Source organism: Lepidochelys kempii, chromosome 16, assembly GCF_965140265.1.
Source record: "Lepidochelys kempii isolate rLepKem1 chromosome 16, rLepKem1.hap2, whole genome shotgun sequence".
Lineage (NCBI taxonomy): Eukaryota > Metazoa > Chordata > Testudines > Cheloniidae > Lepidochelys > Lepidochelys kempii.
Genome location: NC_133271.1, coordinates 19,115,520 through 19,128,992, shown reverse-complemented (window position 1 = coordinate 19,128,992; position 13,473 = coordinate 19,115,520). Strand labels below are relative to the sequence as shown.

The 13,473-nt window shown below is 38.4% G+C and overlaps 1 protein-coding gene across 2 annotated transcripts in view; it reads left to right on the top strand.

The window, feature by feature from the left end:
• Positions 1–12,369, top strand: part of MED27 (mediator complex subunit 27) — a 182,250-nt gene extending 169,881 nt beyond the window's left edge. For both annotated transcript variants that reach the window (XM_073314820.1, XM_073314821.1), the window contains exons 7-8: positions 8,565–8,642; positions 11,342–12,369. In XM_073314820.1, the coding sequence (XP_073170921.1) occupies positions 8,565–8,642; positions 11,342–11,476 (213 nt within the window). In that variant the 3' untranslated portion in view covers positions 11,477–12,369. The remainder of the gene's footprint in view (positions 1–8,564; positions 8,643–11,341) is intronic.
• Positions 12,370–13,473: the final 1,104 nt, after the last annotated feature.

Sequence of the window (13,473 nt, the reverse complement as noted above, 5' to 3'; positions counted from 1 at the left end):
AGTGTTTCACCACCCTCCTAGTGAAAAAGTTTTTCCTAATATCCAACCTGAACCTCCCCCACTGCAACTTGAGACCATTACTCCTTGTTCTGTCATCTGCTACCACTGAGAACAGTCTAGATCCATCCTCTTTGGAACCCCCTTTCAGGTAGTTGAAAGCAGTTATCAAATCTCCCCTCATTCTTCTCTTCCGCAGACTAAACAATCCCAGTTCCCTCAGCCTCTCCTCATAAGTCATGTGTTCCAGTCCCCTAATCATTTTTGTTGCCCTCCGCTGGACGTTTTCCAATTTTTCCACATCCTCCTTGTAATGTGGAGCCCAAAACTGGACACAGTACTCCAGATGAGGCCTCACCAATGTCGAATAGAGGGGAACAATCATGTCCCTCGATCTGCTGGCAGTGCCCCTACTTATACATCCCAAAATGCCATTGGCCTTCTTTGCAACAAGGGCACACTGTTGACTCATATCCAGCTCCTCGTCCACTGTAACCCCTAGGTCCTTTTCTGCAGAACTGCTGCCTAGCCATTCGGTCCCTAGTCTGTAGCAGTGCATGGGATTCTTCCGTCCTAAGTGCAGGACTCTGCACTTTTCCTTGTTGAACCTCATCAGATTTCTTTTGGCCCAATCCTCTAATTTGTCTAGGGCCCTCTGTATCCTATCCTTACCCTCCAGCATATCTACCTCTCCTCCCAGTTTAGTGTTGTCTGCAAACTTGCTGAGGGTGCAATCCACACCATCCTCCAGATCATTTATGAAGATATTGAACAAAACCGGCCCCAGGACCGACCCTTGGGGCACTCCACTTGATACCGGCTGCCAACTAGACATGGAGCCATTGATCACTACCCATTGAGCCCGACGATCTAGCCAACTTTCTATCCACCTTATAGTCCATTCATCCAGCCCATACTTCTTTAACTTGCTGGCAAGAATACTGTGGGAGATGGTGTCAAAAGCTTTGCTAAAGTCAAGGAAGAACATGTCCACCGCTTTCCCCTCATCCACAGAGCCAGTTATCTCGTCATAGAAGGCAATTAGATTAGTCAGGCTTGACTTGCCCTTGGTGAATCCATGCTGACTGTTCCTGATCGCTTTCCTCTCCTCTCAGTGCTTCAGAATTGATTCCTTGAGGACCTGCTCCATGATTTTTCCAGGGATTGAGGTGAGGCTGACTGGCCTGTAGTTCCCAGGATCCTCCTTCTTCCCTTTTTTAAAGATGGGCATTAATTAGCCTTTTTCCAGTCGTCTGGGACTTCCCCTAATTGCCATGAGTTTTCAAAGATAATGGCCAATGGCTCTGCAATCACATCCACCAACTCGTTTACCACTCTCGGTTGCAGCGCATCCGGCCCCATGGACTTGTGCTCGTCCAGCTTTTCTGAATAGTCCCGAACCACTTCTTTCTCCACAGAGGGCTGGTCACCTCCTCCCCATGCTGTGCTGCCCAGTGCAGCAGTCTGGGAGCTGACCTTGTTCGTGAAGACAGAGGCATCTCCCATTCCTTCCTGGATTTTTCTGAGCCTCACGGCTCTGTGGTTCCATGATGAAGAAGTGGTCTTTCTCTCCTCCAAGCTCAATATTTCCAGGCTTATTTCTTACGGAGCATATGCATGTGAGCTATGTCAAAACCTGAGCTGCTAAGAATACAAGCTTATTATGGCTGTCAATTAATCACAGTTAACTCAAGCGATTAACTCAAAACAAATTAACTCGATTTAAAAAATTAATCATGATTAATCGCAGTTTTAATCACCATGTTAAACAACAATAGAATACCAATTTAAATTTATTATAAATATTTTGGATGTTTTTCTGCATTTTCAAATATATTGATTTCAATTACAACACAGAATACAATGTGTACAGTGCTCACTTTATATTATTTTTATGGCAAATATTTGCACTGTCAAAAAGATAAACAAAAGAAATAGTATTTTGCAGTTTACCTCATACAAGTACTGTAGTGCAATCTCTTTATCGTGAAAGTGCAACTTTCAAATGTAGGTTTTTGTTGTTACATAACTGCACTCAAAAACAAAACACTTTTGTAACCAGGGTTGCAAGGTATTTATGTTTCAGATATGGTAAACGTTCCTATGCCTCTTCATGCTTCGGCCACCATTCTAGAGGATATCCTTCCACGCTGATCATGCTTGTTAAAAAAAATAATTCATTAATTACATTTATGACTGAACTGCTTGGGGGGAGAAATGTGTGTCTCCTGCACCGTGGCTTTACCTGCATTCTTCCTTATATTTCGTGTTATGGCAGTCTCTGATGACAACCCAACATATGTTGTTCACGATTTAAGAACACTTTCATATTTGACAAAACACAAAGAAGGTATCAGTGTGAGATTTCTAAAGGTAGCTATAGCACTTGACCCCAGGTTTAAGAATCTGAAGTGCCTTCCAAAATCTGAGAGGGACGAGATGTGGAGCATGCTTTCAAAAGTCTGAAAAGAGTAACACTCTGATGCAGAAACTACAGAACCCAAACCACCAAAAAAGAAAATCATCTTTCTGTTGATGACATCTGACTCAGTTGATGAAAATGAACAGGGATCAGTCCACACTGCTTTGGATCGTTATCAAGCAGAACCCATCATCAGCCTGGAAGCATGTCCTCTGGAATGATGGTTGAAGCATAAAGGGACAAATGAATGTTTAGCACATCTGGCACATAAATATCTTGAGATGCCGGCTTCATCAGTACCATGCAAATGCCTCTTCTCACTTTCAGGTGACATTGTAAATAAGAAGCGGGAAGCGGTATCTCCTGCAAATGTAAACAAACTTGTTTGTCTGAGCAATTGGATGAACAAGAAGTAGGACTGAATGGACTTTATAGGCTCTAAAGTTTTACACTGTTTTGTTTTTTAATGCAGTTATATAAAAATAATAATTCTACATGTGTAACTTGCACTTTCACAATAAGGAGATTGCATTACAGTACTTATATGAGGTGAATTGCAAAATACTATTTCTTTTGTTTTTTTACATTGCAAATATTTGTAATAAAAAATAATATAAAGCGAGCACTGTACACTTTGTTTTCTGAGTTGTAATTGAAATGAATATATTTGAAAATGTAGAAAACATCCAAAATATTTAAATAAATAGTATTTTCTTATTGTTTAAGAGTGCAATTAAAACTGCGATTAATCTCCATTGTTTTTAATCTCTCAATTAATTGTGATTTTTAAAAATCATTCGACAGCCCTAACGCTTATGTATGAATACATTATTTCTTCTTTGCTGTGTTTTGTGACCTCACCAAATTGCTTTTGCTCCCCTATATTATGGGATTCTCAGGCTTTTTCCTGAAAGAGAAATTGAGAAGATAGGAGCTGTTTGCCTCTCATTCATCTCTAAGTATTCTTTACTCTTTTCAGTAATATAAGAGCAAAGGGGCATTAAATTAAATTGAAAGGCAGCACGTTAAAAACTGTTACTGGCCACTCTGAGACAGGATACTACAACAGAGGAACAACTGGTATAATCCAGTATAGTAATTCCTATACTCTAACATCCTATGTTATTAGTTCTTTAAGCCCCTGTCAGCCTTAATAGTAAGAAACCAGACTATTTAATAGGTCCCCTTCATAATAGTGCAAAGTAACACCCCTACCTTTGTGTTTTTTGTCACAATTTGTGGAAGCACTTATTTACCCTTACCCACCCATAAACAAGACTGTACTTTTTAAATGAATCTGCAACACTGGAAATTCTGATATTTTTTCATTCCTGGATACTGTCCCCTTCTGAAAAGTGAAACCTCCAGGAATAATAATATGCTAGTGCCTTTTGTAGTACCATTGAGTGGATAAGAAATTTTGGAGAAAGGCTGAGGATAGGTTGGTTCAGACAAACAGCAAGGCTTTTGTTTGTTGCTATCAGTGTATGTTGATCTCATGAGCTATTTACAACGTTACCAAGCAAACAAGCTGAGCTGTCAGATGCGATAAGGAACTAGGGAGTACCTGCCTTTTCACTCTACTGCTGAGCAGCCATCTGTGCTCTGCATGTAGTTTCTCAGAGTGAGCAAATACCCAGACAACTCTACTCGCTGGTGGGGACCTAATTGTTATTCTTAGATAAAAAGTATTGAAAATTTCATTCCCATAAAGTCATGTTAAAGATTAGGTTTGATCCAACGGAAGCCTGGTGATCTGTGGTTTGAACTCAGAATGCAGGCATCTCTCTAGACTGGAAGAAAGATATGCATTCAAGCTGTGTACATTTATAAGCAGTTTGGAAACAGAAATGAACCAAAAAAGTTAAGTTTGGTGCCAGAGATCAATCTAAATAACTGCTAATAAGAGGGAAAGTGCTTCTATTCAAATTTAAACACAGTTGTATTTTGATAAACCAAAATCTGCTCATCCAGTCCAGTAGAAATGTAAGTTCATTCAGAAGACAGGACCCAAGAGCATGTCTCTACCAGTCAATTTTTATTGTAACTAGAGTCCTTTTTTGCTTTGAGACTCTGCTGTAAAATGTGAATGTGTCTGGTTAAATGATAAATATTTCATTTAGCAAAACTTGTCTTTAACTTCAATAGTGTATCTTTCATTTTGTTTGGAAAAACTCACAGGTATTTTCCAGAAGGTGAATTGTGACAATTGACGCTTTTTTGTAAAATCTCTTGGAAGAGTTTTTTCTGCGACTCAGAGTAGTAGTTGTCTAATCAGTTTGTGTACTAGAGGACACACTAATTTGGAAAAGGGACAGGTGAGGGGAACAGGAATGTTGTTAGATAGTGTAGAGAAGAGAAGTCCTGTAGATACAAAATGTTGTTCAACACACAAAATAAATTATCTTGCAACTCCAACTTGGATGGAGGAAAAAATATCCCAAAAATGAGCTGGTGCATGTGCTATTTTCTTTGCTTTGGCGTGAAATGATATTTCCATTAGTAAAGCCTTCTGCATCGATCTGTTACCTTCCTTTTTATTTTTTTTTTAATCTTGGACAGTTGTGCTTTGTTTTTTCATCTCTGTTTTGTTGGGTGTTGTTTGGTCCCCACCCCCCACCCACTAGACAGTTTGACATTTTTGCATCTCTTTTCTTTGCTCTGTTCAGCATCACAATGTTTGTTGCTACTTTTGGGGGGTGTTATTCCTCCCCTCCTCTTCCCAAAGTTTGACACCCACTTTGATCTTTTTAGAAGCATTTTTTTTCTTTATCAGCACTTGCTTATGGTATGAATCGCCTCCTTTTTGTTCAGAAAACATTATTAGTGTTCCAGCAGCGCTGGCATGGCTTTTATCTCCCTGTGGAATCTCATTAGCTTTACATCACAATAGGGACAGCATATGTGCAGCTATGCCAATGTAGCCAGTGAATTTGAATTTGTTAATGGCAATATTGCCCCACATCTTCAGTGCTGAGAGAAAACAACTTTGTTTTTCGGGGGAACTGTTCGAAGGGGAACTGTTATTCATAAATATCTTTAGACTGCCTGTTTATTTTAAAGTCTGGTACTGTCCTATAAATCTAAGTGCTATTTAAAAAAAAAAAATAAAAAAATCAAATGGCTCATAGGATTTGAAGTGTGAAGAGGTTAACATAATCCATGAGATTTAATTAAAGGAATGACTGACTGGTTTAAGTTAGGAAGCTGTAAATTACTATTCTTTGTTATTAATAATTAACTATTTCATTGCTAATTATCATTATATTGTGGTAGCTCCCAAAAAACCCAGCTAGGGTCAGGGCCTCATTGTGTTCTGCACAGTACACTCATGGGAAAATATAGTCCCTGCCCTAAAGAGTTTACAATCGAAGGGCTGGATTCTGATAATCTTATTCACAGTCAGCAGCAATTTATTCCGTAAGTAGTACCATTTTAATCAGTGGTGCTATTTTCAGAATAAGGTATTAGTCTGCATGAATAATTGATGGCAGAATCTGGCCCAAATAAATTAGTATTTTTCATGGTATTAGTTTAAGTTAAATATGCTTTAAAACTGGGCTTGATGAAAAATAGGCTACATTGGTCCAACTAACGGTATAGGAAGTTTGAGGCAACCAGCCGCACTGTGTGAATCAGAGAGGAGCTTGTCTCTTTCTTGAAAAAACTACAAGAACACAACTAACCGCTGGACAGTGATATAATTTGATATTCTTATATCCAGGGTAATGCTAGTAAGCACCATAAGATCATAGTGATAGATTTTTAAGGTCAGAAGGGATCAGTTTGACTTCTTGTATAACATAAGCAGGAGAATTCCACCAATAATTCCTGCATCAAGCCCATACGTGGTGGTTCAGCTACAGCATATGTTTTAGAAAGACCCTCCGTCTTGATGTAAAGGCTTCAGATGGAGTGTCTACCACAGCCATGGTTAATTTGTCCCAATGGTTAAGTACCATCACTGTCAAACAAAAATTGCATCTTATTTTCAGTCTGAATATGTCTGGCTTCAACTTCCAGCCATTGGCTCTTGTCATGACTTTGTCTGTTAGATTAAAAAGCCCCCTGCTATCAGAAACCTTCTCCCCATGTGAGTTAGTAAGTAGACCATGAACATATTTGTGGATTCTTGGTTACAGAGGAGACCAAGAAGAGTGCTAAATCTGTATCAGTTTGATGTAAACAACCTTAAGTGGGACTTTAAGAATTATGTTTTCTTTCCTTTCTTGTTAGAAGAGGGTATCCATTTTTCCATGAAAATGTGGTACTGTACACATAAATAATCCTGTCAAATATGAAATCTTTGTGGGGAAGAGTGGAATCATTTTTTTAAAATAGTATAAAATAGCTTGACTTTTAAGAGGTCTTCCGTTCCTTTTACCACAAGATTGTCTACCTAGACAACTTAAATTTGGTATTGGAATTGAAACTTGAAAATGATTTCCCTCATCCAGAAAAGGGAAATTTGTGTATGAATAACATTTGTGAGTTCTCTGCTTCATCACTGTAGATCTTTTCCTCCATAGAGTAAATCAACATGACTTAAGGGAACATAAAACTTAGGAAAAGTGGCAAAAAGGAAATGTAGGCCTATAAAGAAGAGAACACTTAAGATTTTCCTCTGAAGCTGCTTGCTAGTGGTTCAGCTTGTTAATGATCCTGTAGTGCTACACGGGGTTTCCTTGTAGAGCCACAGCCAAGAGGGTATTATGCTACTCTTCTTCACTGTAGAAGGCTAAAATACAAGTGAAGCAAATTCCTTGATGTAGCTTTTTTTGAATATCACACTATTTTCTCCAGATTTCTGCTGATCATAATAAGTTATATAGAAAACCTCTGTAGTGCTTTCCAGCTAAGGATCTTGAAGTGCCTTTGTCAAGGTTCCTTCCCCACTCTGAACTCTAGGATACAGATGTGGGGACCTGCATGAAAGACCCCCTAAGCTTATTCTTACCAGCTTAGGTTAAAAACTTCCCCAAGGTACAAACTTTGCCTTGTCCTTGAACAGTATGCCGCCACCACTAAGCGTGTAAAACAAAGAACAGGGAAAGAGACCACTTGGAGACGTCTTCCCCCAAAATATCCTCCCACGTCCTACACCCTCTTTCCTGGGTAATGCTTGATAATAATCCTCACCAATTGATACAGGTCCAAACCCTTGGATCTTAAGAACAATGAAAAATCAATCAGGTTCTTAGAAGAAGAATTTTAATTAAAGAAAAGGTAAAAGAATCACCTCTGTAAAATCAGGATGGTAAATACCTTACAGGGTAATCAGATTCAAAGCATAGAGAATCTCCCTAGGCAAAACCTTAAGTTACAAAAAGACACAAAAACAGGAATATGCATTCCCTCCAGCACATCTTATTTTACCAGCCATTAAACAAAAGAAAATCTAATGCATTTTCTAGCTAGATTACTTACTAACTTAACAGGAGTTGGAAGGGTTGCATTTCTGATCTGTTCCCGGCAAAAGCATCACACAGACGGACAGAACCCTTTGTGTCTCCCCCCCGCCCCCGAGCTTTGAAAGTATCTTGTCCCCTCATTGATCATTTTGGGTCAGGTGCCAGCTGGGTTATCTTAGCTTCTTAATCCTTTTCAGGTGAAAGGGTTTTGCCTCTGGCCAGGATGGATTTTATAGCACTGTATACAGAAAGGTGGTTACCCTTCCCTTTATATTTATGACAGGCATACAAAGGTGGGTCAGTAAATTGAGGCATAAAAAAATTAAGTGACCTGCCCAGTGTCATTCAGTGAGTCATTAGCAGAATTAGGAATAGAACCTATTTCTCCTAGCTTCTAGCCCCCTTCTTTAATGACTTAAACCATGCTTCCTCCCTATAGTATTAGCTATTACCATGGTATTGCATTGTAAAGGTGCTTTTAGTATTTGTGTATGAAAACACTAATTACATTTGTGTCTCAATGAATTCTCTTGTGTAGAGAGCTAAAGAATGGGACTGTGTTTGAGAGAGCCACACAAACATCTTTGTGTTGCTATCTGAATATCTTGGGTGTCATGTAATTCTTTCTTCATGTCTTCCCTTTGAGATGTTATGCTGTTTCCATTTAAAGTAACACAACTTTGTCTGAAATAATGAATTAATAAGGAGGTCTTTCCCTTCTGTCTGTGGCACAGGTGACAGATCATGCAACCACTGCTTTATTGCATTACCAGCTGCCCCAGATGCCAGATGTGGTGGTCAGATCCTTCATGGTAAGCTTATTTGAAAAGAAATTCTCCCAGCTGGACTTCAGCCTGGTGAGAATGATTGATACCAGGCAGTTTGTTACACAGAGTAATTTTCCATATTGAAAGTGGTTAAAAATAATTATTTACTAAATTCCCTCAGGTCTCACAACTGAAGAAGGTAACCAATGTTATTTGTCATTAATACTCTTTAAAGTAAATAGTGCCGTTCTCAGTACACTGGGATGGATGGTATTCAAAGATTCCTGTATATGCATCTGTATAACTCATTATAGCTTTCAATGTTTGCTTGCTGAATCTTATCTGTGAAGCTGGTCTGGGGTCAGCTCTGAAACTAACATGCAAATGAGGCCAGATTCTCAGTTATGATCTGTCCCCTTTGGACTCAAGCAATGTAAAAGAGATGGATTCTGGCTGTCATTGGCCAGCAGAGAATTCCCTTTTGAGGAGAACCCCTCACTGGCTTAAAACCAGCAGAGCCATGTCTTTTACCAACCGCACCTTCTGGCATAGAGTGCACATTGAGGGATGGGAAAGGCCGTGTTGATAGGGCACTGGCTGGCACTCCACTTTGCTACATCAGTCTTCAGTTCATACCTGGTTCCTCAGGGACCATGCACCTCTGGCATAATTCTTGCCATAGCGGGCACAGACTGGCTCTCAGAATCAAGAGAGGAAAAGTGCGCACTCACACATGCACGTGCACACACACAAATCTATCCCACAGTTTTACCAGAAAGAAATATCTTAATTATTAAGTAGTACTATTTATTAAGAATTACCTAATTTATTTAAAACAATCTGTCTCAATATACAGATTTCAATTCAGCACATATGAGCTTCGAATATATTTATAATTTTGTTTGTAAAAACAGATTTTTGTATAAACTGTATTGCTGTCTGGTGAGTAAGAACAATGGTTCCTTATTCAGTACTCCTTCTGGCAGGATATAGTTTGGCAGTGGAAAACAGCTAGGGCTCAATCTACCCCGCCTACTGTCGAAGAAACACTTTTTCCCTGCTCATAAAATTTATGTCAACTTTTTTATAATTGTCCAGAACAAGTGATAGAGGCATGGGCATTTTTTAAAATCAGGATCCAGTTTGCTTTGTCTACCATCAGTCTCCACCACTCCTGGAGAAAACTTAAATTCACATGTGGAAAGTTGTAAATTGCTCTTTCATGTTCCAGTTGTTAGAAGTCTGATTTCAAAACAGTTAAACTCCTTTACCTATTGCATTTATTTAATTAATTTATAAAACGGCCACTAAGCTAAAATACTTGTGTAAAGCGCTTTTCTATTAGGGCGCATCTTACAATAAGATTCTTCAGCTCCAGAATGGCAGAAGTAGGTCTTACTGGTCCAATCCATGTTGCAGCATGTACCTGAAAATTAATGTTTCGAGAACTGGTAGCACATTTGCTTTTGCTGTGGACCTGTCGTATTGATTTGATAAAACACTACTGAAAACTTTAACAAAGCAAAAACACAAGCTCATCACAAGTATCAATATGTCGGTCCTTTTACATGTCGGGTGTTCAGTCCATTTGACAGGATGTAGGGTAGTCTTAATTTTCCAACAGGAATGAAGAACATTATTTTTCTTTCAAAAGATGTTTAAGTGTACAATTTAACTTCATTTACTTATCTCTGTATTATAGTTCAGAAAATTTGATTTTCTGTGGTGCAGGCTAAGTCCAACAAAGCTGAAGTTAATAGCAGCAGCTTACCTATAGTATTCTGTTGCCCATGTCCCTAGTTACTGCTAAACCCGGAGATGATATAGCTCTTTTTGAGGAAAGTTATTGACTGCCTTAAATTCTGCTGCTATAGAGAAGGCTCTGATGAGGATGGAAGGATTTGTTTCAATAAATTCACTTGACCTCTTCTTCAGAGAACAATTTTCTCTTATTGATGTAATTCAGTAGGAATTTAAATGACAAGATTCATGTGCATCCTTCATGGTGTGAATCTGCTTGTCTTGAGTTTTTTAGTTGCATATCTCCTTGAGTTTGGAATTGAGTTATGTAATGCTCATTCTTATGTATGACAACCCAGTTAAGAGACCAAATCTTTACTTGGGAATGTTTTCAGCTGTTGTTTGCTGTTTATCACTTGACAACATTTTTTCTTTTGTAGAAGTGTCATCAAATATAAGATTTTATAGTACTTATTGGTCATAAAAATACTATGTTCAAACCACATTAGAAAGAAAATTAGTTAACCCGATGTGAAAGTCATATACTATATCTTCATCTATGAAGAGTTCAGGTTTCTGCACTGTGACTGCAGCAGAGGCGTGGTAGAGGAATAACAGAAAGAAAGAAACCAATATCTAATTTAACCAGGGCACAAGTATCGGAGAATGATCAAGCATAATCCTATGTCAGTTGGAATGTGAGGAGCATTGGTTGTCCATGGTAACCCTTTAGCTACAAATACCTTCTTCTCACAGCGTGAATTTCTGTTTACAAAGTTGCTTAATGAGAGAGAGTAGGGACTCCAGCAAAATGGAAAATCAGCTGTCTTGTGACCTTGTGATTTTCTGCATGCTTCCATTTCTATAAAATCACTGTATATCTTTCTGGGCCCAAACCAAGGTATGTTCTCGATGCTCAGTATAATTTTGTTTGACTGGAATGATAACATTGGGGAGCATCCATATCTAGTTTGTTTAATTTCTCACTATGCTTTTCTTTTTAGACCTGGTTAAGAAGTTACATAAAGCTGTTCCAGGCTCCATGCCAGCGCTGTGGAAAGTTTTTGCAGGATGGCCTTCCACCCACGTGGAGAGATTTCCGAACACTTGAGGCTTTTCATGACACTTGCAGGCAGTAGTAACACAACCCAGTCACTGGTCTTGGAAGAAGGAAAGTGAATGGGACTTATGGACAGAACAGGCCTTCAGATGAGCTCTGAAGAATGCTGATGATTCATTAGTTGATTCCCTTTCTGGACATTAATATACACATTTCCTCCTTTATTGAAGTTTTCTTACTGAGTAGTAAAGCAGCACTATGCATTTGACCATTAAAAAAGAAGTCTCTGTCCAAGATACTAATGAGGCTTTTATTTATTTTATTTTTACTTCAATTAATGCACAGGGGAAAAGGTGGGGAAAAGCTACTATTTTAGGCAGATCGTACGTGGTCATACTGGAGTATTTGTGCTGAAGTCATTCTCTGGGATCTGTCAGTTGTAGTCATTGTCATGAATAACTGAAATTTTAATGAGAATATTCGTGTACAATGTACATTTTGCTACAAAATTTACAATGGAGGAGAGCTTATTTTTGTGAACTACAAATAACTTTGTATTCAAAGAGTATATGTAATTTACTTTGTTACCCTGTAACATACTTTAGGTTCATTTTGTGTGTGTTTCACAGATTTTGACTTTTTAAAAAACTGGAATAATTTAAAAAAAAAATGCTATTGGAATTTTTTTTTTTTTTTTGCAAGGATGGTTCTCTGTGCTGCTCTTATTCTGGAAGAGAGCAGCGTGTTGATAAACATGAAATTTCAAAGGCATGTGACCGCTTGGAAGATGAATTGTGCTTTTTGAGAGAGGAAACAGATGTTTCCCTTTACTAAAATTGTAATGAAAAATGTTAGCAAAATCTGTGTGTATTGAGCAGTTATAAAGTATGTGGTGAGCAGTCACTGTGTGTCTAATTCGTTTGCCCTGTTTTAGTATTGAAAGTTGTAAAATAAATTTAGTCTTTAAGCACAGCTTCCGTAGTGCAGACACATACTTATTCAGCACTGTGATGATTAACATGTGTGGGGTTTTTTTCCTTTAACACTCTAGCTAAGTGTAACATGTCTGCCAATAGCGGCTGGTCCACAAAGAGCATAAGAGTTGTACTGCTACCAGCTAATAGCACAAGTAATAACCCTGAGCTGAAAGTCTCTGGTTCAGTCTTCACTGATGACTCAAGGTGGGGTTGTTGCAAATAAATGCTGATTGAGTGTAGGTAGTAACCTCATATACTTTTCTGGGTGATCATAGATTGTTTCCGTCCCAGTCCCTGTCAGTCATTTGGCTATGCTTCCCTTTAGTGCACCTTTATTACCTTAACAAACCTAATAAAGCCAGTAAGGGGGAGGGCTAGAGAAGGGCTGTCACTCTCTTAATTGTTTATTTTTCAGCAGATTTGATGTTGAATCCTAATGCTGCAAACTCATTTTTGTAGCCCCTTCAGTGGTGTGGAGAGTGCATCTTGCTGAAAAGTGAGAAGTTTCTTTCTGAGGACTTTGTTTTTAGAGAAGACTGTTGAGTAAAGTTACCTCCTCTTTGTGGCCATGTTCAGTAAGGTATTGCACGTAGTCCATTTTATGCAAAGAGCTTAAAGCACTCTGCTGATATAATTGGATTAAGTCTACAGTCCAGCTGTGCAAGATGCTATTATTTAAATAGGTACAGAAACTGAAAAATGGAGAAGTTGCAACTTGCTCTAGCTGTCATTGTATATAGTTATGGTACTGAGTGAAACATTCTTACATCCTGTTCCTAATGTGAAGGACTAACCATTACAACATTCATGTTTCAGTGTTAATGCAAAAACAGGGACTTTGTTCAGAATTTAAGAATTCCAGGTGTGATTCTATATCTGGAACTTTTTTAAGCCAGCCCAGCTTAGAGAGAGAGGAGACAGAGGCTTCAAAGAAGATACTCATATGTGATCCTGCTATTCCTTTTAAGGTTGCAAGGTGTGAATATACATTTGATTGATGATGTTGATGAATAGGAGTGAAATTTTATATATTTTACCTCGCCTTTTAATTTTTTAAAACTCTACAAGTGACCCCAAACAAAAGATTGCCAAATTGTCA